The sequence below is a fragment of the Ylistrum balloti genome, unplaced genomic scaffold, assembly GCF_031769215.1.
Source record: "Ylistrum balloti isolate Yb309-2 unplaced genomic scaffold, AGI_CSIRO_Ybal_v1 Utg370794, whole genome shotgun sequence".
Lineage (NCBI taxonomy): Eukaryota > Metazoa > Mollusca > Bivalvia > Pectinida > Pectinidae > Ylistrum > Ylistrum balloti.
In genome coordinates, this window is record NW_026782463.1 from 525,474 (window position 1) to 553,361 (window position 27,888).

Genomic DNA, 27,888 nt, shown 5'->3' on the forward strand with positions numbered 1-27,888 from the left:
ATTGTACAGGCAGTTGTCTCGAAATCATCAGGGACTACTAGTTTGAGTTGTTTTTTTTATCCCCAGTCGGGATGGATCACAAAATGGCGCGGAATAGGCGCCTGTGGACGTGTGTAGTGGGAGCTCCAATTTCCCGCTCCTTTATCGCTGTATTCCGGTAAGTGATGCCATGTTGTGTGCATCCAACGCTCTTTCCGTGTCTGCGGGGAGAGAAGCCTCAAGTGTTGTAGCTTTCCCGCCTTGGTTCGGTCAGCATTATTCCGAGCTCTCTGACTATGGCCACCAACTTTCTTCTCACTGGCACTGAAATGAGGAACACGTCATTAATATCTGGTGTCATACTTAATTCTGGTGTTTGATTAATTAGATAGATTTATTCGACAACTTTACAAACATTTTCAAATAAACGCATATAACTTTATCAAGTTACTTTTATTCTGATTAAGAAGAGACTGAAATTTATGTGAACTATTTACTCCGACAATCCCGAGGCGTGCTGATGATAACTTACCCTTCTAAAGTGTCGATCACTTGTTGCAGGCGTTTCTTTTGATCTGCTGCTGTGATGCCCATCAACTTTGTACCAGCGAGAGAATTGAAGAATTTCAAAGCTACTTGTCGTTCTGAAATTTAATTTAAAAAAACACTTTATAAAACTATACGAGTTTTGGTAATGTTTTAACGGACTTTTATTTTTATTAACCCACAACAGATTCCAGCCATTTTTCTGACAAGACATGATTATCTCACATCATCAACACTTACCTTCTTCATTCGCAGAAGTTAGCCACTTTTCCACTTCCTCTCTGGCGTCGGGCATCATCGTCTTCTTTAAAGAGTTTTCCATCTGCTGTTTCCTGTCGGCCATTTTGAGGATCTTTTCGATGACCCTCCTGTCTGCCTTTGGAGCCAGTTTGAGCAGTTCGTCAGCCTTGTCCACTACGTGTGGTTGTAGCGTAGACTTGAAATCCTGTATAACAAATTTATGTAAACATTTGCAATTACTTTCATACTCATACTACAAACTTTACCAGATGTTTATAAAACAGAAAAAAAGATCTTTCAGTTATTCGATTCATTAACAAAATAAAGCATTTGGCTTCGTCTCCATCATCTGACTACACAGAAAGTCAGTTTCAGGATGCTTATCCGGTCACTCACCTCTTTGCCCATTTTCACTTCTTCTTCAGATGGCGGTGCTTGCTGCTTGGGTGCCTCAGTATTAGCTACAGGAACTGGGGTACCGGCGGCCTTGTTGATTCTCGTATACTGTCTGGACATACCGAGGGGGCGGGGCTGGTTTTTACTCATCTTTAGCTCTGGTACTAAAAGTGTTAATAACAACATTCATGAACTAAAACTTTTGTTATTTTTTCTTTGTTTTTTCTCTTCATTGTGTGACAAATGAGTTGGATTTAGATAAAGCATTACGTGAAAGATTATTTTAAGTAATTAACATACGTGACATCTGTCGGTTAAGGCGAGGAGGTTGGGACCTCGCTGATACTACAGATGGCGCTCTAGACGGGACAGGGGAAGGCTCTGGTGATTGCTTGAAGAATCTCTCGTGTTCCTCTGTAATGACACCCACGTCTAAACAAAGATAACAGGAAAATACCAACATGTGATCATAATCCAATCACAAATTAAATAAAACTAGGGTAAAATATTAACATAAGAAAAAATTACGCTGAAAATCCTGAAAAAAACAGGAGGAAAATAAAACCAGATGTTCCGGAAGAGCAAGCGTCTTTTGCTTCATCGACCACATCCGATATGCAAAACTTGGTAAATCCATGTAAGTAATGTCACGTTTTTCAAATAAGGAAAAGGTAAACAACAATAGAAGCAACAAGTAACAAGTATCCAGGTTATTAGGTTATATCTTATATAATTCATTGTGAAAGAGACCACTCGTAATGAAAAAAGAGCATAGACATTCTGTATACACAGTGGAAAACGAGCAACTAGCACTTTATCATCGATCATTATGTTTTTAGTAAGTTATATTGCTATATGCGACCTGTAAATATGTCTATGAAAAATTGCATATTTTTCATTCTTTCAAACAGTGCGATGGAAAGGGTGTGCTCGGGACGTTACCGGCGGTGTAGAAATACCGCATACTCACCGTTTCTTGGCACTGGTGGTTCGTACTTGTCTTTCACACTATGGGGGCGGTAGAATCTCTGTGGCACCCGCCAGTTGGTGAACATCTGTGAAGAAAAATAAACGTATTAACAAATATATAATAACTGACGATGATTGTACAAGAATCCACAAGCGGAAAGACATCCTTTAATCACTGTTTCATTCTTCTGGGACCCGCCAGTGATAACTAGTACCTAAATTGTTGAAACACTGAAGGTGGCCGAGGAAAATGAAAAAAAGTCAATATAAATGTTAAAACCAGACGGGGATGTGCTCTACAAAATTCACAATTTTCGTGATTAAAAATGTTGCATGACTTTCAAAGAACATCGAGTACATGTAAATATACTTAATGGCAAGTAAATATGTATATATTAGAATAAAACCAAGTCGACATACTTTCATTGATTAAAATGCAATTAAACGAAACCACTTGGACCACTTTTAATGAGCACCGAACACCGGCAACAAAACGGAGTAACATCCAACAGGTTGTGATGAAAAGTGATACCTTTCACAATGTGTCTCCAGTAAAAAGGAACATACCTACTCTAGTAATGATTTTTAGGTACTTCACTTTCCCCGATAACATGTTAGCAAGTCTAAGCTGTCTACTATCAAATCTAGAGACATGCACAACTCTCACGGCCGTAACCTGCCTGCCACGTTTTAATTCATTCGAATAGTTTCACAGTTCAGAAAGTACACATGTACTTGACGCTGTTCTAGTATTTTCTGATGCATGAAAATTACAAAATTTATATAATTATAGGGCTGCTGCACCTCCCCGTCTAGTCTTTTTTTCTTTTCTTTTGATCACTTTGGATTTTCCCTAGTTGCCTCCTAGGCTTCAAAATTTAGATTTAGTATCACTGACGAGTTCTAGAAGGACGAAGCAGCTGTATGATGTAGCATCACTGACGAGTCCTAGAAGGACGAAGCAGCTGTATGATGTAGCATCACTGACGAGTCCTAGAAGGACGAAGCAGCTGTATGATGTAGCATCAGTGACGAGTCCTAGAAGGACGAAGCAGCTGTATGATGTAGCATCAGTGACGAGTCCTAGAAGGACGAAGCAGCTGTATGATGTAGCATCACTGACGAGTCCTAAAAGGACGAAGCAGCTGTATGATGTAGCATCAGTGACGAGTCCTAGAAGGACGAAGCAGCTGTATGATGTAGCATCAGTGACGAGTCCTAAAAGGACGAAACAGCTGTATGATGTAGCATCAGTGACGAGTCCTAGAAGGACGAAACAGCTGTATGATGTAGCATCAGTGATGAGTCCTAGAAGGACGAAACAGCTGTATGATGTTGCTGTATTCATTCTTTGGCTCTATTGCGTCTAACTCTAAATTTGTATTAAAAGTATTCACTTGTGTGTCTTTTTACAATCTTTAAAGAGGTTTTGCTGTAATACTGAGAAATACAGCAGTTCCACCAACATACAGAAAGGCAGGCATTTTACCATCTTTTCGCTGTCTTCAGTTCTACCAATACTGAAAACAACCGTATTTCACAAACATTTCGCTGCCTTACCAAGAGACGGAGGAAACAAAAATCTGACATGTTTCAACCTACTGAAGAAACAACAAAATAGCAAACAAATCAGGCGATCTGAACAATGAAACAAAACGCATATCTTAACTTTACTCGGTTGGTCCACTAAGAATGTTACAATACAACATACATTTCTTTCAAATGAAGTCAGTTACTAATAAAACACCCATATCTTAATGAAATGTATTTATTCTTCGATGTGGTAAATAACATATATATATGTATATATACTGCTCAATAAGCTTAAGTAGGTTCATAAGCTTTCAGATAAGGCGATCGCATTTTCATTTTAAATATACGTACCCACTTGAGAAGAAAAAAGAGGTATTTACCTGAAACAACTGAGACCTGATATTAGGACATGGCGGCAATGAGAATGAGCCACATCAAGCTACAGAAGCCACTTTATTCACAATAATTGATATATTTGTGAATAAATACGAGACCTACCTGTCTATATCTATAATCCTCTGTTAGCAAGTCTAGACCCTTGTTTTCGTCCATTTTCTAGCCTCATTTGACAGCCCAACACAAACTCACACCCCGATATTTTAACGAGCCCGTCTCCAATGTGGTATATAACTTATTGACTGGGGATAACAAACGCCTTGGTCTGAAGGCCCGGAGACGAGTGTACACACCGCGTCTCTTATGTCATATATTCTACCTCTACGTTCTATTCAAAAACACAGTAGGCTCACTTGTCAATTAAAACATACAAGCTTCTTACTTCCACGAAAGTCCAAATATTTAAAAGTCCAGTTAGCTTGAATCATGTTAAATATAAACTCTATAGCTACCGACTTTGGCATCATTTGCATTCTTTTAAAATTTGCCTTATTATAGTTTTTCATACATAATGGTTATACTCATTCCTGTTTTATATTAATGCATTTACATCCGCAATTGTCATAGATTCAAAGATGTCAGTATTTATCAAGTTGCCCAATTCATATGTACATTTACAGCTAAACAAATAACCAGGTCAGAGGTCGAACTCGTTGTGAGCTGTGTAAACCTGCCATTGTTAGGATGACACTAATCTAGGATATAATGAATTCCAGAGACATATTTAAAGTATCGTAATTGTACTATTTGTCCTATATCTACCAAATGTAAACACTAATATTACCTACATATGTAGGTATTGTTAGAAACTATATTCGTATACGAACTAGCACAAGACAACAGGAGATCAGAAGTCATGAAAAAACTAGAAATATCACTACCACCACCATTACAAGAAGTGCTCGAAATTAACAAAATACACTTGTTAATGTAACACAGTGGAAGTGTCGTGTTCCTAAAATTAAGGGATATATTCAAATGCACTAGAAATAAATTCTAGTCATGAAAATAGTGAATATGTCCTGTTGAGAAACCAGAAAATATGCTACTGTGTAGTATGTTGTTCGTTAAACCAACGACTTTGTTCCGGGAACTATCGTATAGGATCCGTTACCAGGATTAAACAGTTATTCCCGTGATACCATGGACGCTCTTTTGTTACTGAATTTAGTAAACATGATCTGTTCGTGGAACCATGCATTCTGCTTGTTAGGGCCAGTGAATATGACACAAAGCAAGTATACTTGATAAGAAGCACATCACGTATTTACCGGTGATATAAAGCTTTATCCTAGCGAAACAAGTGAAATATCATGATTGCGAAATATACCTCGTTTGCAAAATATGTGGGACTATATGTTCATGACCAATAATAACATACAGTGACCGTGGTTGCCTTACCAGCTGTGTAGTCGGTGATCGATAATTCTAAACATAACGACGGCGATTTAAATGTCATCTATAGAGCTTTTTAATTACCTGATTTCAATTCGGGCACTTGTCATAAATACTCGTGCATTATCCACATATACATGGACGACAGTAACGTGAATGAAAACCTTTCTATAATTTCACAATACCGGTGATTGTGAAGATAATTTCTTTCATTGATATTTAAACCCCGGGTATATATATATGTTTATATATAAGCCTATGAACGGTACAGCCCATTCTAATAATATTCTTATTAATGAATATACCTCTATCACTGAAACTCTATGAGTAATATATAAGGTCATTGTAAACTATTAGCAATGTTCTGTGATGAAATATGTTAATCACCCATGTGTATGATTAGAATAAAACTTTAATAGTTTTCTCTGTAAGGTGAACTCAGAATAATTATCGAATTATTTAAAGGTCGGAAAGAACTTTATTACATACATTGTTAGAATTGTTTTCTGAATGTTTCCTTATAAGTGTTTGCATTCGACCCTTGTCCATCAAAAATGCCCAATTTTTCAATAAATTCTTATGATAAATACAGAGAGAATGACAAAGGCATTCGAACATGTTTGGCTATCAATAAGAATATATATTAAAAATATTCGGGTCAGCCGAAATATCTAATTGTCAAAGTAACGCCATTTTCCGAAAAATAAATATCTTGGATCAAATTCGGATTCGGTACAGTGAGAATACAGAATCAGGTGGCATTGCAGAACGTGGAAACCCAGGAGAGAAGATCTAGCTCTGCAGACCCCGAAAAACCTGGAGAAAAGCTGTAGCGTTTCAGACTGTGGAAAACGCAGATTGAAGACCTAGTACCCCAGACTGTGGGAAAACCCCAGAGGGAAGACGTAACATTTTAGCGTATGGAGATTCATGAGAAAAGATCTAGCACTGACAAGTGAAAGCTTTGTGTTCATATGTTTACGGTTTTCTGTGTGATATTATATTCAGATGCTACTCACTTATACTTTACTTGTATGGTATGAATGAACTTAGATTAAAACAAACTCTAATATACAGATGTTTGACCGATTTTCTTATCATTTTTAACATGAAAAACATATCACTGATGTCTACTCAGTAATCGTCCATAATTAAGTTATTGGTCAGATAACGGAGCCTTTATTTAGTTTCCAACATTAAAATTACAAAACGCAATGACAAAAGCTATACAGTTGTGTTATAGCTATTTCACGCTGCCTACCTTTAGAAGTGTATAGGACCACAATAGACTAATGTTTATCTCATCAGATACCATAAGTAACTATACAACAGTTGGCAGCGACCCAGAAAATATGTCGGATTTGTATGTAAAAATATCGAATGGTTGTTACAGAATTTTCTACGATTCAATTTCTTCAATTTCACAAAGTATTCTACAGAGAATGTTTGTTATAACATTTATGCTCTTTAGTGATGATTTGAAAAAAAATGTTCCATTTACTCAGTTCATTATAGCAACGATCAATTGTAGGTTAATTATACATATATGTTGTGGAGGATAATTGTTAAAAATAGTGTAAAATAAGAAAAGATTTAACTTCAATAATAACATATTTCAAAACATTTACAACGTTTTCTTTGTAATTACATGTGTCCTTGTACCAAGCTATTCTAATACACGAGCTACTAAATAAAGGATTTAAAAAGCCCATGTTACAACAGTCTGGTCAAATGTCGATTTTTTACAATAGCTTAAATACTAAGGGTTTATTTATGTCACTTTCCAACCTTCGCGTCTAAAGCGTTTGATAAAACGTACCGTAGACCATAAAAGTGAACGAGTATTAAGCTGTTGGCGGATATAAAAGAATACATGTATGACATAGTGGTTAGTGTAACGTCGCCATATTGAATAACGATCTGTTAGGTTTTAAAATTCACGTACGAGTAAATCATATCATTCATATACATACATTCTAATTGGAATAAAAATATCAGACTTACATGAAAAAATATTAAGTTTAATATTTACATGGTGCTGTGCTATAAATCAGAATAAAAGGGTTAAAGGGTTAAAGTGATTCACAATAAAACATTTAGGGATAAAAAAAATTTAAACGAAGGTTTCCCCAGAGAAACGGCGACACTATGTCTTACATTGTAAGTGATATACAGAAACTAAATTAAGATTGATATACATATAAAGTGTTATATACAACGATGAATAAAAATTATGTTTAATTTAAACAGGTTGGGCTATACTGGTTTGTTTTTATTTTTGTATTCATATTATTGAAAAGTTCTTTATGTACTACTTTGATATCATTGAAGGGGATAGGAGGTTATTGATTCAAGACCTTATAATGTGTAGTAATCGCCATTTATAATCCTAGTACGCGTGTTCCAGTTCCAGCACAATCATTGGACAAAAAATGGACGGTAATTGGCGTTACTTAACATAATCTTATGATTTTGACAGCATCTAACTTCTCTCCATTGTTTTGCATGTAAAGTTTTAATGCTTTTGTCAATAATGTTGGTTTCAGTTGCATTTCTTATTTTAAAGGTGATTTCTTGAATCAAGTTGTCGAGTTCTTTTATGCTTGCATTTATTTACTGGTATACATGTTTATATGTCTTTGTTTCTATTTGTGACACATGTCATCGATATCAAAGGATCTAAAATATCTGCTGTGTTTATGTTCAACACAGATATAGATCTCTTTTTGTGATGCGTTTCTGATCCCCACCTTGAACCATTTTATCTGTATGTTTCACCGACCATTTTTGCTAATTTTTTGTTTTTAAAGTGATAATTGAAACATGTCAATTCATATACTTTGTCGTTTATATAGATAAATGGTAAAATATTAATCAAAATGTTTTTTTCTGTTTTCTGATCGCGTATAACAATGCTTATATATCACGGTAACACTTTGCCCATTTTTTTTCAAAAATAGGAAAGTTTTATAGTAAGTTACATTTCAATAAGGATAGTGACTCTTTATGGTGCAGTATCGACATCAAGAGAAACTCTAACGTTACAGTAGTATAATATGTACCATACATACAATAGTTAATGAAATCCAGCTCTTCATGTTTTTAATTATAATTTCCTTTCCTTCTATACTGTTGCTAACGTGTAATATAATGTTCACAATTGTGAATGTGTAACTTAATTTGATACCATGTCTTCAATTCCTGATATTTGGTAGATACCCAGTCTTGTGAAATAGTTTTTGACATGAAATAGCATTATATCACCTGTACAGTTGTTGATATTTGGTAGATATATAGACTTGTGAAATAGTGTTTGACATGAAATAGCATTATATCACTTGTACAATTGTTGATATTCGGTAGATATATAGACTTGTGAAATAGTTTTTGACATGAAATAGCATTATATCACTTGTACAATTGTTGATATTTGGCAGATATATAGACTTGTGAAATAGTTTTTGACATGAAATAGCATTATATCACCTGTAGAATTGTTGATTAGTATTATGATGTAGACTACGTATAGAGGTGGGTGGTATCATGGGTAAACGCTTTGATAAGAAGGCGAAATAAACGCTAAATTTCATGGCATCGTTAGTCCAAGTAACCAAATCGATTTCAGACTCAGATAAATCCTGGTTATTGTCATTTTCTTTACATGGATATATTGATAAAACATTGTACAACAGACGATTGATTTTAAAGCGACCATATGAGTGTAAACCTTGAATCTTTATTGATCCTGTGGAGCAATGTGCTGCCAAAGCGGACCGTATAAACATGGCCATTGACATCGATTATGAAGCTTTTCTATATACATTCCATTGGCACGCGACAACCAACTTAAAACTACCCATGTGCCAAAACTGGACAGTTATTTTAGGTTAAGACAAATGAAATATATTCCCATTGAATTACCTTTGCTGTACAGATTGTCCTTTGAAAAGAATATCGCACTGCTCCGTCCCACGTCTACTTGCAGCAGTTTAGTGACATCCTTAGCAACAATGTTCGACCATTTTGAAACCAACATGAGTTTCTATCGTCTGCGAACCGATTTGAACTGTTTCTGATTTCTACGCCTCACAGCGCATGTCACAAATAAATAGAGAGTTCTATCTATAGGGACAATTACTGTTTGTTTACGGGATAGAAATCCATTTAATACCACTTACACGGGTTTGATACTGGGACATTTAAATTGATTTCTCCACATTTTGTTTCAGTCTTTAAACACACCAGAAGTGAATCACAGGTAATTGTATAGTTGCATAATGTATAAAAAAACAAAATTGAAAAAGAAAAAAAACTCACCTGATTCTGTTTGTTTCCAAAAAGGATTTCCGCTAACGTCTGCCTCTTCTTTTCAAAGGGCTGGAAACATACAATGTTGTTTGTTAGATAAAACACATAAAAAGGAACCTCTCTGTGTGATATATTGATGACGTAAATGTTGTAAACCTAAGAGTTAAAATACAAACATCATACTTACATATATTTCATTATGACTCTTAGCTGCTATATATACAGATGCAATTAAAACTATATATATATATATATATATATATATTAATGATATACTTCAAACTTTGATAGTGATCTGAATTTAGTCTATGTATGATATACCATGTATCATATTAATGCCTGTCATACAATATCTACTGAGTACGCTACGATCTCCTTACATATCGCTTTGTCTCTGTGCATCTAGGTATTCATGATTGCTATTAGAACCTGTTTATAAAAGCCCAGATGTGTAAAGAAAACTATGCTGTGTAAAACATACGTAAGTAGGGAAGGACATTTAAAACCACCGATACTTGTATATAATATATATATCTGAGGCAGTTATCTTGATTAGAATATTGCAATAATTCCAAGTACAAAGCGGTCGTGATAAGGAACAAATATATCCCATCTCACTCTACCACAGTATCAACATACCAGGTATTTTGGAGGCCAACGATAAATGATCTGTGAAATGAAACTGATTATGAAATATATTAAATAATTTTGTCGTATATGATAAAAATATTATTCTTTTATACAATTTCATGTACTTATATACAAAGAAATAGAATAAAAACTATTCTACAGTGCTAATTATGGCGGGTTAGTAATTAGTCTAGATGAATATCTAAGCGTGTCTGTGTACACATCTTGTGAGAACATGTATTAGAGGTTGGTATATAACTACGTTTTTTCTTATTATACTATGTTAGGTAAGTACAATCTGGATTAACACTCCTAATATTATCTAAACTTTTATCGAACTAAGCTCAACTTATTAACACATGATCTAATGTGTGAAACATCGAGTAGGTTTAAAGTGTGATATGTTTCTGTTGTTTTGTAGGTAAACCTTATCGTGTCTGTCACAATAAAGACCGAAGTTTCTATTACAGTAAAAATGTCCTTAATTTACCGCAATCTAAATTTAGCGCAAATTAACCCAATGATTGATGAATGCGTTCCTAATAATTGTTATATAAATAATAAACTTAAACTGTAATTTTATTTTATTTTAGTGCATTACGTTCACTGCGAACAAGCATTAAAGCACGACTATTGCTAAAATATGCACGTTTACAGTTTTCCCGATAAAATTGTTTTTATCCAGTTCGGTTTGATAATCATGAAAACATTTTACATTTGGTAAATTCTAATTATACGAACAACGACAACAGAAGGTAAATGAAATATTGTAGTGTACTGTATAGCTTTATAATAGTAACATATTATCTCCCTTTAACAACAAACACAACGTATACACTTATACAGAACATAAAAGGCACCGTGTTCGACATAACATTTCAATATAAGTTCGGTGGTATATTTTCATTGATGTTTGTATTCATGATAAAATCATGATAAAAAGTCACGATATCATGAATTACTTTATATGATTTGAGTCTAACTGAAAACCCAATAAATGGTACACATTTTATGGGGATATCACATGAAACCGTCTATACCTACCAACCCCGAAGAAACGGTTATCAATACTTTGACACATTCTAACTATGAAAACGTAGGAAGAAGAACACTTTTTCTATAAAACAGTTTGAGTTGACTTTTTCAGTGTCAAGTTATTTTAAGGGTTCCTACTGATTGTTAATAATGTTATACAGCATCCGTCTGTTAGAAATTTCAGCTATTCTACGAATGCATACCAAAACCACTATAACGATCTACGACTATCAGAGAGAGTTGGTGGTTTAGATAGCTTTAGATACTTACCTGCATCGTGGAAACCTGATGATTATGATATAAATGAAGTGATGACATCATAATGTGATAATAATCAATAACAATAGATTTCAAGTGTTTTCTCAACTTTACAACGCGCTCAGCTCAGTAAAAACATGTATACTTCTCCTCAAACTTTTTCGATCTTCGCCTATTATTTGTTACAAAGAAAATTCTATGATGGTCAAAGAAATCGTATCTAGATATTCTATTGAGGTCACAGAAAAAGTTACCGAGATGGTTAATTAATCTACTGTATGACGACGATTTTGAATTATGAGTTTTACTTGTTTGATCTATTGATTCGGTCGAGTATGAGAAGCAATCTCAATGTTAACTAGGGCGGTACAGATATCGTTCTGGTCTTCTATTTAAATGTCTCATATTTTCAACAACATTGACAGAGTTATTTCCCTTTTAATCGTCACAAGGGAAAAGTAAGCCTGACTTGTTGATATTGTCACATTGCATTAAGGAGTCACTTGCTATTCCCGTTTGTCAGTTCTAAAACAACTCAAACATTTTATGACGTATCAATATCATTCATTTTCCTTCGTCCTTCTTATCATTCTGCTATCAGTTACCCACTTAATGATCCATTAGCATACTGATCGGAAGGGCTGTAAATAAACAAAGTTCTGAAATAATGCATAAATAAGTATGCATTCACGATAAGTTCTGAAGAATGCATAAACAAGTATGCATTCACGATTCAGTCCATTTCTATTCTATAACTTATGACTCTCATAGATAAACACATGAATTAGTTATACAAAATACGACGAATTATCATAAGACATTTTTAGGATTTGCCAAATTGCGTGTATGGATTTTAAGCAATTAAAATTGTGAGCTAACAAATAGTTGTTATTTATTGTAGGGTTATAAAGTCGATACAATCACAATTCACATATACAAATATCTATATATATATCTATCATCAAAGCAACTAAGGCACATTATCTTCGTATAAAAACTATCGTGTATATATCTATAGAATCAGTACTTACAATAGACGAAGCCTGTAGCATATTATGTTGGAAACTTAATATTGACCAGTTTGGGTTTTTCACAAGTGCTTGTAAGATATATAATCTTTTATTAATCACCGGATTTACGTGATAAATAATTCCTTAAGAATTAACAACAAGTGGAAACCAGTGTACAACAATGAAAACAATATGTACCAAACATTCACTTTACTGCTTGGGGGAAAGTTTATCTTGTTAATCCAAATCATATTCAAATAGCATATTCAATATAGATACAGAAGTGACATGTTCACAATAAATTGAAGTTTTACATCAATTCTCCCACCAGACAATGTTCGTCCGTTTGTTTTAAGAAGAAAAAAAAATAAAATTCAAAAGTTAGGAAAGGAAAATGACTGCTTTTTATCAATGAGCGACCATATATCACATCCTAAACATATTCAAATAGCATAATTAGTTTATATAGAGAAGTGACATATTTCAATCAAGTTTAATACCAATTTTCCTTCCAGACACTGTTCGCCAATATGTTTTAAGAAGTTCAAATTCAAAACATAGGAAAGGAAAATCACTTTTATGTCAATCAGCGGCCATATATGACATCTGGTATATCATGTATGATACTGTTTCATTTGATGAACTATTGACTTAGGTATGTGAACTTGTACTAAGCTGCACGCGTGACCCAAAGTATTCAATACTCCGAACATACGTCATCTTTTGAAATGTTTTGGCTATGAATCAAACTCGGTTAGTTACTTTGTAGTCACTTTAGTAGAATACCAAAGATTTGTTGTGTTCCTAGTTCCACAGAGGTCGTTTTGAATTTTCAGACATCATACTGTGTAACTTAATCGTCCTGATTCTGATAGATGTTAACTATAGATTACATCAAACGTAACTTTTTTTCCTATTGATATTGTAATATCAGACGCATCCATGCATGGGTATATGGATTATTTTTACATGGTCTTATTAACGGATAAAGTGTTCCCATACAAACAATTGGACATTTCAGTAAAGAAGGAATCCAAAGGTATCATTGGGACAGCCTTTACACCAGAGAATTTACCATCAATCAGGAAAAATTCTCTAAAACAGATATGGACCACATCCAAGTACCATTTTGATGTTGTCATTTCATTTATATACTTTATGTAATTATATATCATACGATATACTAATTTATGTATATTTATTTAATTATATAATTTTCATAATGCACGTCATTATTATCGCAATAAAATGCAATATATAGGTATAAGAACAATCCAGCACAAATACATGTATTTAGCATAGTGTAAATAGAAACGATCACTGAAGCTGATGTAATGTACGTGGTACTTACTAAGAGAAAGACTCATACAGTGTTCATTTGTTTAAAGTTTCACCTTTGTATTCCAATACAACATATTTAAGTTACATAGTTATATCACATGTTAAAACACCTTTATCTTCTGATACGTTACCTTACCAAACATAGGTTTGTATTAATTAAAGTTTAATTTTGTCTTACATGAAGAATCCTGGTCCCATGTCCATTATTGTTTCATTAACCTACATACAATTCTGCAGTTTTACTTTTCACAATTCCGCATGACCCAGCATATCTATGTTTTGTTTACCTTAGCTCCTGCAGCCTTTTGTTCTCCTTCATCCGGAATTTCTAGCAGCGGTGCTAAGGGAGGTAATTTTAAAACATCCATTTTGGGTTTAACTCCCTAACATTCACATATATCCGGAATATTGGTGTTAGACATTGTTTTCCTCCACTATATCGCCCACAGTGATTACTGATACCCGCCGTCTTTTTAATGTTTGCCTTCCTGCCTTTGGGCGATAGTATGTATAATATATCTCTGATACTTTTCGGGCGGTTTTCTACCTCTCCAGATAAATCCTATCCATATAATCATTAATCCCGGTGCTTGCGATACCTGATAGCTGTGATCAATCACTGAGATTTAAGCCAACACTATAATGGAGAATAGTGATAAAGATTTATATATTGTTTATACGATACAGTCCACAATAGCCTTCCCGATATCCCCACCTAATCGTATTAGCAAGTTGTAATGCACGTCACATGAACACCAGTAACTCCCGTGTAGTCTGTCATACTACTTATGTCAATAACATTGATATGTACATACTGATTTATGATCTATTAAATATGTAATACATTCAGGCGCCCCTTATTGACCGATACATACAAAATGTATACATTATATATGTACTTGTGTCTTATCTGTAAATATCTGGAACTTATCTGCATGTGTTTAACAAATCTATCTTTGGGTTATGCTATCATAATTACATTTTTATATCAGATTTCTTATCACATATTTCTGTACTATAGGTCCCAATAACATTGGATTTAAGTGGAGATACGAGTTGTAACCTTTATTTCCTTCCATTTATGTCCCCCGTTAATGAACATTTTTTCACAGTTTCAATTCCTGAACGCCTAATTAAGAATGTCACTTGTGCCATTTGATTTATATATAGAGGCATTTAGTAGTTTTCTGATCATTTCTGCGGAGTACGAAACACCCCACAAAATACGACATATTCTAGTATTCGTTTAACTGCAGTAGTTGTTTTGTGCTAACCTATAATTAGATTTCATTTGTTCATTTTTAATAATCCGAACTTAGGAATTTTAGCAAAATATGGTAGCAGAGTGTCATGTTTATAACATAGCTACACACCTCCTCTCTGTTCAACAGTTTCATTCGTCGATGTTATATAAAACCTGAAAATATCGCATCTACTACAAAAGATGTTGTAAGACATCAAAACCATTTCTTGGTCTTCACAACTGAGAAACTGATTGATACTTACATCTTGTCACACGTACCGTGACTAAGTTCCATTTATGTTTCACTATATAAATCCCACGTCATCCTTGTTCACTTCTTCACATACCTGTCATCTGCATTCGTGTTCAATCTTGTACTTGTTCCTTTATGAAGTTGCTACACTTCCCAATCGCGATGTCTGTGATAGATTTGGAGATATAAAGGCCAATAAAGGCACATTATGCGTTCGATGCACAGGACTTTGTCATCACTTGGACTAACCTTAAGGATTATCTACCTTCTAAATCTAGTACCACCTACTGATTTATTTTATATCACACTTACTTCATTCGTTCTGGAAATATCAACTCCTACTTACCATTTTGAAAAAAAATGAACTGCTTCCTCCGTAAATGTCCTCTTGATAACCGTGTGCATCACATATCACAAAATGGGTAGAGGAAGAGCCACATATTCAAACACGACCGAGAATACTATCACAATCCACTTGTTTACTACAGACATCAATCAAGGCTTACAGCCTAGACACTGTCATGGTGTTATCGCAATGAGTAAGACCAAATTTCACGGCTCGGACATGTTATAATATCAGCTTACAGAATTACCCCTAGCTAACTACTTATATCCTTATTCCATCAAGGACGGGGTAATTAGGATAATTCTAGCCTAAATCATTTACATGTAGCATAAGTATAAAAAAAATAAAAGTTAGGTGTGTCAGCTTGTCGTTATGTCTTGTAATGCCCACCCTCCTTAAAAACCTGTTTAACCTTCCAGAAAACAATTTTCATAGCATGGAGACCTTGCACAAGTCCCCTGCACCGCTGTGAGTTGAAGTAAACATTTTATAACAAGGTGCATTAAAGGTTCTCTATACAGAACATAATTATATGTGTAATAAGATCGAATTGGTTACAGGAAAGTGTCAATCCTCAATTATTTTTTCAGGTTAAAACCATAATTTGAATTTGTCTAAACACATTTTTCACGCTGTCCGTCAATAAAAATAAATAAGTATCGCGAACCAATTGCCAAAACAAACAAGATATGTTTGAGAAATATTATGTCTTTGAGGAGCAAACAGACCTACCAAAACAAAACGCCCCTCGATCTTCGATTATGTGGGCATGGAAATACAAAATATAAACTAAACGTGAATCAAAGTCACACAAACCAGAGCAGAAAGTTATTGAAATGTCCTATTTACTAATCTGTCGTTTATACAATCTTCAATATTGCAGACCTGGTGTTTGCTCTAATTTACACGCCACGTTTTAATTTACTCGGATGGTGTCATGATATTGAAAATTGCAATATTGAACAATACAAACTTTACCAAATTTTACTCTTCCATTCTACATAATATACCTTATTCCAGTTTAACAGTTTTATTTTGTTCTCTTTACAACATAGATAATCAACGTTACAAAAAAAATAAATAAATAAAAAATTATATCAATTTTACCAAAAGTCATTTCCATTATCAAGCAGATGGCTGTGAATCACATTTTTTCATTAATAGCTAGACCAAGGTGAAATACACTGAGTTGACGTTAACATTACTGAGTTTGGTAACCAGATTCCCCAATTGTTTTTGATTTACCGAATATATTACCAGGAGGAGTAGCAAAAGCATTCTAGTCGTCATCATTACCTCAGGAGGAAACTCAATGTGTCCTTGTAATAGTTGAAGTTGTGCGTATAGGAAAGTCTTCCCACTGCTTTGTAGTCAATATCCTGGTTCTCATTATGGGAACCTCCCATTTATAGAATTTGAACCAGAATCTTATTCTTGAGTAAGAATCACAATTTTATTGTATTGATCATAGAGTAATTGTTTTATCTAGAATTGTGTTACTTTCTGATAATAACGATTAGATTGGATTTCAACCAGAATTATTTGAAAATTAGTTCGAATAACGATTTTATTTCATTTGACCTAGAATTACGTTACCCTTTGATCGAAAAGTGGCACAATTCAGAATATAAAGATGCACGTGTATTTCTTGATGAAATTATCAGATGTATAAAAATTACAACATTTATTGAATAACGGACTGGAACATCTCCCTGTCTAGATTTTCACATTTTCACTGTTACCTTTGATTTTTCTCACTCGCCCTTTAAGCTTCAACATTTAAAGCATCAACATCACTGACGAGTCCTAGAAGGACGGAACAGATTTCATTAGATTTTATTGAGTAGATTTAGAGGTATGTGACCTGTAAGCTGCAATAATGATTTTAGCTATACGACACTTGTTTTCTATCTATGTTTTCGCAATGTATAACTGTACGTATAATCGGTCATATGTATTTATGAATTATACTGAACATGTTTGTTATTATGGACATTCTGTTGTACGTTAACAAGGTTGTATGTATATACGTATACTGAGACGTTTGTAATGTTGCGTTGCCACTTAACCGTATGTATCACAATGTAGGTTGCCTTGAACTAAGCGTTTCTGTGTTAAATATATATAGACCTAAATCTCATTTACCCGATTTATGTACAAATTTTCATTATATTGAAGAAAAACATACCGTAAATTTCACATTTTCAAATGCAGAATATTTTATTTCAGCCAAGTCATATTTTCGCCATTTACGAACTAGAAAGTAAAACAACATTATGTAACTCTCTTACGAGTCATTGACAACGGGTTATTATGCAACACGTAATAGCTTACTTATCAGTGGTTCCTAATAGTTACACCTGTGGCATTGAACAACACGAGAGAGTAAAGGACTTAATTACTATGAATTTGTCTTTTAAACTAAAGAACTCTTTTGTACATCATTTCCTTTAAAGACCACGACGCGACACCGGTAATGTATAGACGTTCTAAAATACGTTACACATAGATCGGAAACGTGATTGGCAACGGTTACACAATACGAAATGTTCTATATAAAATGCATATCGGAGACCAGGAGTACTTCACAAGAAATATATGAAGTATTCCAACAGAAGTTACTAGTTCATCTATATGAATCCGGTGACAAGAAAAAGTTAAAGATTGTACAAAAGACACACAAGTGAATAGCACCTTTTCATAATTTAGAGCGAGATAAAGTCGCGCCAAACAATGAATTAAACTGCAACAAACAGCTGTTTCGTCCTTCTAGGTCTCGTCAGTTAAATTGAGAGAAACACACAAGGAAGGGGATTAAAAGAAAGCAAACTACCAAATGATTTTCAGAAATATTTCCATTGGATTAAAACTATATTATTTCGGGGTAATATGAGACAGGAATACAGGCCAAATTTACTTATAGATGATACGTATCTATAATAAGTATATAAGTATAATAAATATGTAAGTATTTTATAATGAGAATTGATACCTGTGCTAATGAGGTAACCAAATGGTTGACACCTGTACAGGTGTGCACCACTACTGTGATCATTCAACCATGTATCAATTACTACACGGCAATGCCTTACAACTCTAGATATACACCGAACTTAGAGATATATCTTGCAAGCTTACACAATATATTTGTTCTATAATAATTTTTAATCATTTTTATCTTAATAGTAGGTAATGTTCTGATCAAGAAATGAAATATTTGTTTTACTTTAATTAGATATAATGTTGATCACGATTACATGCAGGTGATAAAATATTTTACACTTGTATTGCATTTGTAATGTCACGTGATCCAACTATATGTTGTCGATGTTCACCTATAAGTTATAATCGCTCTATTGTATCCAAACAAACTGCTGATTTCTTATATATAAAATCTGTTATTATCACCTCCACATTAGGACGTACCGTAAGAACACGGGATGACCTTCGATGTCATTCACATTATACATATTATATATATTTATCATAAATAAATATTCGTGTTAAGTACAGAGAATGGTGATAAATCTGCCGCTCCTCCGTATCATTTAAATCTTACCTTGCCCTCGAACAAATCGAAGGAGACTACCAGTGTAACCAAAGACGCGAAGCAAGGGCAAAGTGATGAGAAACGGCCGAGCACAGACAGGGTCAACAGAACCACATCGTACATTAGAGAGCAAATGTAAGCATGGCCATCGGTCCGTTATTGATAACAAACATAAATTTACTGTAGGCGAGGAATGAGCGACGTTACTATCAATGAAAGGAAAGTTCATATAGGGTAAAAACCTATCACAGCCTTTATCATGGAGGTTAGGGAAAATCGTCGTAATGGCATCAGTTACTCTCATCATACTTGCGCAAGCGACCTACTATATTGGATATTATGGTAGAAATTCTTCCCTTAAATAGACCCCCCCTTTGAAGCCATCAACACCTTCTGATAAACAATCACATTCTTCACCTCACAAAAATATAAAAATCTGAAAAATTGTCAATCAATTAGTTATATTTCCTCGTCTGTGAATACAAACAAACGGTTTAAATTTGGGACAAAAAGGCTCCACTGATTTGCCGATATTCCTACTGAAAATCTTGATTGGTTTTGATGGACATATCCAAGTTGGTTCTATCTGTTTGGTTGTGTGTCAAAATCCGTTATAAGTACAATATATATAATACAAAGATACGTATCTATATATAATCAAATATGAACTTTGTAGTAACTTTAGTCTATGAATCAACCACGTATCTATCGTTCCGCCATTTTAAATGGCTATGTGTATATATTCCTTGAAGGATTTTAAAGGCGTCTATTCCACTCGTTTGAAACTCAGGAACGTCGTTCAATAAATGCGAAAAAAATAGAATTTTTAATAAAAGAAAGGGAAAAATGTAAAAATATCCGGAAAATTCTGTAAATAGTTCCGCTGGAGACAAATTTCACAAATTGACTGATAATCTTTTAACTAGAATTATTACCCTGTAATTAAGAAGAAGTCGACACATTAAAGTGTACACCTTATGTACAAAACAATTGTCGCATGAAGCTAGTTGTCTTTGGCATAACAGATTTGTCGTATTATTCATCGGTCGTGAAATTCTCTCATCCACCACTCCACAAGAGTAATACGCCTTTACAGATAATGTCACAAAGTCAAATAAATAGTGCTGTCGTAGAATCGTTTGTTTCATACGGTTTTTTTCATATTGGGGACCATTCGATTAAAGCATTTTGACCTTGGTAGTATAAAGCTTTATACACTTATCTTTTTAAGCAAATATTTAAGAACAGGTCGTACAGAGGATTGTTCACACAAAATGAAATAGTAGAATATCAACTATATTTAGTTCTCACAAATGTTTCCCCGATTTTGTTTATTTCACAATTCAAGATAATCTGGTTCAGCTCTGTCAACACCATATAGAGTCTTTGTAACATATCTATCCAGTGTTCCCACTACAATCATCCTGTTATCTAGTTGATCTCAGTAATACAATACAACGCCGCAAATAACCCATACATTGATATAGATAGAGAGGCGCATTAACACCATACGGTAATAGAGATGGAGAGGCGCACTAACACCATACGGTAATATAGATGGAGAGGCGCACTAAAACCATACGGTAATATAGATGGAGAGGCGCACTAACACCATACGGTAATATAGATGGAGATGCGTACCAACACCATACGGTAATAGAGATGGAGAGGCGCACTAACACCATACGGTAATATAGATGGAGAGGCGCACTAAAACCATACGGTAATATAGATGGAGAGGCGCACTAACACCATACGGTAATATAGATGGAGATGCGTACCAACACCATACGGTAATAGAGATGGAGAGGCGCACTAACACCATACGGTAATATAAATGGAGAGGCGCACTAACACCATACGGTAATATAGATGGAGAGGCGCACTAACACCATACGGTGATAGAGATGGAGAGGCGCACTAACACCATACGGTAATATAAATGGAGAGGCGCACTAACACCATACGGTATTATAGCTGGAGAGGCGTACTAACACCATACGTTTCACTGTAAATAACAAATCAATGTTGATTGTTTAGAAAGTGCAGAAAATGTAATCACATTCGGAATATACACGTGATGCACGAAAAGATCGTGTCTTTTTTTTTTTTTTACTTTATGTTATTAAAGTTTAAGTAAGAAAATGATGAAGAATCATTTTACTTCACCAGTCAAAATTAAAACATGGCGACATTATTCGATACTTTAACTTACTAAAAAAATTATCGATTTATATACTTCAAATATGTTAAATTTTAATCGCCTTATTTTGATATACAGGGAAGAATCTTCAACTATGCTTGAATTGATATTACATAAAAAAAAAAACATGTATTTTCGTTCGTTTGTTTGTTTTTTCACTCCTACTTTCAGAAAATTACATGCCCTACTTCTGTGAATATCTCACTGGTTATATAACAATCCTTGATATTTGTACTGCTGCATTGTATATGGTGTTTCAAGTATATGTGTAAAGTCATTGGGACGATATAATACACTTCTTTCTTAGTTTTAATTAAAACTAACAATAATCTAAAAAAATTAAAAAGCATTGAAGAAATAATAATATCCTTCTATAACACTGTAAGCCCCCACACTTAAATACAGTACCGTATAAATAGTTTTAAAACATTAAGCGTTAAAGCGTTTCGGTATATAAATGAGAGACAATACAAATTATCCATTCACCATATATCTATATATATACTTCAGTATAAATACTGTATCTTTTACAGATAATCCATTCACCATATATCTATATATACTTCTGTATAAATACTGCATCCTTTACCATGGCAAATTAGTGACATGGTGCCCAGACGGTTACAATAGATAGTGAAGAACAAAGTGATGACAACTGTATAAAACCACGTGCTGTGTTTCTAGACACACGACAGCCATGTTTTACCTGACTTTTCCGGTGGAACTGTTTCTCCTTTTTCTTTGGTTTAGTATTTCCCTAAACAAGACATCATAAACAAATTAATATCATATCGTTACAAAAGCCACTTAACGTGGGGGAATGTAGTTAACATAATGTCACATACAGGCGGGCGGTTAACATTAGGTCTTCTGCAGGGGGAATGTAGTTAACATAATGTCACATACAGGCGGGCGGTTAACATTAGGTCTTCTACAGGAGAGATGTAGTTAACATTATGTCACATACAGACGGGCGGTTAACATTAGGTCTTCTGCAGGAAAATATAAGTAACCTGTGTTGATAGTCATCAAAGATATGTACTGAAAAAATTACAAAGGGAGGAGGTTATATCAATTTACAAGAGAAGAGAGAAAGTCTCCATGTCACCTAGACACAGAGAGGAGGGTCATCTCGATTTACAAGAGCAGAGAAAAGGTATCCATGTCACCTAGACACAGAGACGAGGGTCATCTCGATTTATAAGAGCAGAGAAAAGGTATCCATCCATCTAGACACAGAGAGGAGGGTCATCTCGATTTACAAGAGCAGAGAAAAAGTATCCATGTCACCTAGACACAGAAAGGAGGGTCATCTCGATTTACAAGAGCAGAGAGAAAGTCTCCATGTAACCTAGACACAGAGACGAGGGTCATCTCGATTTACAAGAGCAGAGAAAAAGTATCCATGTCACCTAGACACAGAGAGGAGGGTCATCTCGATTTACAAGAGCAGAGAGAAAGTCTCCATGTAACCTAGACATCTCCATTTACAGAACAGAGAAAGTGTTGATTCATGCTACATGCCGAGTCTTACAGAGGGAGAAGGTCATCTTGATTCACAGAACAGATAGAAAGCCCCTATGGCACACAGATATTGAGTTTTTCGTGGATAACTATGTCATCTCGTGGTTTTAGGAATAGTAGACAAACTATTTACGGGTCAGTCTTGGCATTAGGTCAGTGAAAATTATCAGCCCTACAAAACATACAGAATATAAATAATGTACGTGGAAAGAGTTGAGTTATGCACAACATTAATATTTAACAACTGAAAGTATAGCACGTCTGAAATATCTCCGTTCTATCTTACCAATAACCACATGTTATCAATTCGTTAGCGAGGTATATAGCTGTTCTATCTTACCAATAACCACGTATTATCTACCCGTTAGCGAGGTATATAGCTGTTCTATCTTACCAATAACCACGTATTATCTACCCGTTAGCGAGGTATATAGCTGTTCTATCTTACCAATAACCACGTGTCATCTACCCGTTAGCGAGGTATATAGCTGTTCTATGTAAATTGCAGTTTATTCCACTGCACCTACCTCGCAAAAGTCGTACCAAACACCTAGCCATACTTTTGTCAAATTAAAGCTTTTATCGAGAGTGGTATGTTTTTTGTTATCATAATTTATACAAACTATTTTTAAATGTTATTTAATGATCTGCTAAGCGAATTCTTACAAAGTTTACAACAAATGTATCATTCTCATAAGTTGTGAAAAATATCTTTAATGCCTGTATTGAATATATCTTATTAAGATTTGAGAAATTAACCAATCGATATTTGAGGATTTCGTATAAAAATTATAGCATTTGTCATGGAAACCACAAAAATATGAGAAATCGACTATTTTGTAAGCAAACATGAATACAGTAGTATTGGGAACAAGTTATGAATATATATATTTTAATAATACCATAACCTGCAAGCTGGATATAAACCGCACAGAATATTGATACTTTTCGTGAACAACGATATATATAAATCATGTGGACGTATATGTAAAGCATATGTGAAAGATGATAGGAAAAGCCATGCTACACAATGATGCTGAACACATACGGTGAGGTGAATGTGCGATATATGGTATATAACAACACTTCTGTGTGAGGATTCCGAATCTAAACGATTCCCTAAAACTTCTAGATAAGGAATGGCCAAACATAGCGCTTAAATAAAAACAAGTGTGAAAATGTGCTAGATACAATGATGGCATTTAGGTAAAGACTTACAGGAATCAACATTGACTTATAGAACAGCTGAGGAATGACCTAAAACCTATTATCATAGTCAACATCTTGTGTCTATTTCCAATTAAGAATTCCAGTGACATAACTACTTTACGTATATGCACGTTTAAAAAAAAGATACGACTGTCGAGGAAAGTTCTAGATACAGGGTGTCACAACAGCAGACATACCTCTTAACATAGAATAAACACCTCATGCTTCTTCACGACAACGGAACAACAAAAGGTCGCATCAATGGCGATCTGAGCAGTTCCTGAAGACTTCCCTGATTAACAAAATAGACTTTATTCATTCTAATAGGCAATGGAAGACCTGTTTAACCCTTTCTGATAGACAAGGAATGATTGACATACAATTCTTGCCAGAGTAAAACCATCTTTTTCCCGAAAGACGAACGATGACCAACCTAACACTTCCTCGTAGAAATAGTTGGTCCAACCTACACTTGTTGACAAACGCGGACCATTCTACATTTGCTGACAAAGGCGGACCATTCTACATTTGCTGACAAAGGCGGACCATTCTACATTTGCCGATAAACGAGCACCATTCTACATTTGCTGACAAAGGCGGATTCTACATTTGCTGACAAAGGCGGACCATTCTACATTTGCCGATAAACGAGCACCATTCTACATTTGCTGACAAAGGCGGACCAACCTTCGCTTCCTACCAAAAATAACAGATGATCAACGTTATAGAAAGATGAAGAATGTAAACTTTGTGAAAAAAACAAAGGATGAGCGCCACAGGAACATTAGAAATAACCTAGTTTCATGCTAACTACCAGGTACTAGACAGGAAAACAACAGCTTTTACACGCTAATGTGTCTCCAGTTTCCGTCGGAAACCCACAGAGCCACAAACGACAGAGCAGTCTCGTTTGTTCCCGACGATGCGAAGACGGGCGATCTAGATGCACTTTGTCTCTGACGTTCAGAATACACTTTGAACATGCGCACTAGTATGTGTGTACACAGCACAATGTGTACATGTGTAATATGGTGTCATAAGTGATGCACACAATTTCTCCGTGTTTGTGTTATGGTGTAACACGTTCTGCTGAACATTACCCGCACTACAACAGTAAGTGCGGACGAAATTGAAGTATGATTGTTCTTTTATACCAAATCAATATTGTCTTTTTTTTTAAATCACAGAAATGACGTATTTCTCTGAAAATGAGAAACATAGCAACAAAAGCATTGATAAGATATAATAGCCTTGTTCCACAGCACAAGAACGTGTGTACAATGTAAGTATATTGTTTTTACCTTGATTGTCAGCTTGGGCAACTGCTGTAAAGGGACCAAGTAGATATACATGTTAATTCTATATTGTTTAATGCCAGTGAAAATAAATCATTTGTAAGTCAAACAAATCCCAGTGATCTGTTAATTAATTTTAAAATCTTAATTGAATGCATTTCTTCAGTATAGTTATTTCTGACATGTGTTTACTCTCTATTTAGGCATCAATAGTAAATAGCAGAAAATTAACATTTTAACAAGTTTTACGTACAATTGTGTTGTCTAGCCTTCGGTGTCGTTACAATTCAGCACATTTACCATCTGTCATTACATGGAGGGCAGTGATTTTTGTCTTATTGAGTTTTCCCATCCGTCATTACATGGAGGGCAGTAATGTTTTGCTTGTGTTATGGAGCTGTACGATGCGTCGTTATTGTGAGGGTAGTGATTTTTTGTTTCGTCATATGAGTTCGGGGTTGGACAATAAAACTACCGAGATGACGGATCTCGTTGGGTTTCTTTTTAAAATATTATCTATAAAATGTCAAAGGTAAATTATACATTTTCCCCTATTATCAAAATTGGTTTTTAAATATCAGTTTTCGATTCTGTGAAGATACGTGTTTAGAATATTTGTTTACTACGTGTTGGTGAATATATCAGTTTTTTTTGACGTGATGATGGCGTATAATTAAGTTGTTATACCTAATTTAGTTATTATAAAAACACGGAAGTAACTCCCCAATACAAAATTAACAACACGTAAAAACTCATTATAATCAGCCGTAGACAGTAATCGATTTGTGTCTGTCAGAAAGACGCAAAAACTGGGTATTCAAGTTAACCAAAATGTGTAATGAACATAGAGTTTTTTTAATCTTTTTTTGTAATATTAACACTGTGAAAGTAGGATTAATATCACTACCAATACACTGTACTAAGCCCTACAAATGATAAGCGTATATACAAAGTAATTTTCGTACCCCGTATAAAAACCTATTAAACTTATTACGATCAAAGCGATGTCACCGTGAACGGAAATATGTTGGTACGGGTTGGGGATAAGTTGGTGCGACCACAGGGGTCGGAACAAGAATATTTTTGTTGTATAATGTAGAACAGTTGTACGTGATTTGACAGTTCTTACATGTGTTCGCACAAGCGCCTGTGGTAGCATTTCTTTGTATCAGTTCTTCTTTTGATTAATAGGGTATCATATAACAACCATATGACGACGCGAGACAGAACGTGGAACGGGGAGGGTCATGTGAGTAATTGTTGGGGGGTCAGAACGTGACGCAAGGGACATATCGGTGTAACACGTTTCGTCTTACAGCCGAATATGTACTGAAAATGTCCTATCCCAAAAAAAATAGCAACAGCCGCCCAATGGAAAGCGAACTTCATTACAATACAGATACAGAATTCAAGTAAATTCGATTCTTTGAGTATAAGATAGCTTATATGATAAATAAATGTATCCGGAATACGGACTGTTTCTTATTATGTCCGTTTTTTTATTCATTTGTAACTAAAAACATAATAAGAAATGAAAGTATGTTTTTGAGGTAAATTTCTTGTGCGACACACTGAAATCGAGAAACGTTAATTCATAAGATTTTTTTTTCGTAACTCGATACAAAGGAACATCGGACATTCCAGAATACTTGTTGTTAACGATCGTATTGACACGCTGAACTGATTCCGTGTATATCTTTATATACAAGTCTATGTACATATATCATACAGTATACAATATAGCTGAGTATATGAAACCGCCGGAAATTAAAAAAAAAAAAAAACCGATATTTTTGTATAAATTACAGCAACTGGACAATAATATTCTGATAAAATGGAAAAACAGCAACATTCATTGAACAAATGATTGATGAAAGTACAAAAGTGCGTTTTTTTCAAAGTTGGGAATGTCAGGGTATATATATAAACAAAATTTGAAAAAATCATATATTTACCGGTATATATAAATATTTATATATGTGAAAATATATCACTTACCATACTATTGAATTCTGGTGACCATTGATCTAAGTCCCTGGGGCCACAGAAATCTTTATGGGTCGTGGAATTGTACTTGTCCCAGCTCCGCTTCGACCCCGCTGACTGGGGCAGAAGATGCGCACTATTGTCTTGAAGCAGCCGGATTTGATGCGCCAGCCAGTTCCCCGGGGGGACGGGGGACGGGATTTCAAAAGTGGTGTTAGATCTCTGCATTACATCCAGCGCCAT

At 34.7% G+C, this 27,888-nt stretch overlaps 1 protein-coding gene across 1 annotated transcript; it reads right to left on the reverse strand.

The window, feature by feature from the left end:
- Positions 1-27,888, reverse strand: LOC132558547 (uncharacterized). Its single transcript, XM_060223123.1, has 10 exons — positions 27,658-27,888; positions 25,666-25,689; positions 22,338-22,388; positions 9,772-9,831; positions 2,132-2,216; positions 1,462-1,593; positions 1,162-1,325; positions 766-970; positions 512-623; positions 1-303 (listed from the first exon to the last, which is right to left on the reverse strand). The coding sequence occupies exons 1-10, from the start codon at positions 27,886-27,888 to the stop codon at positions 57-59; spliced, it is 1,311 nt and encodes a 436-aa protein (XP_060079106.1). The 3' UTR covers positions 1-56.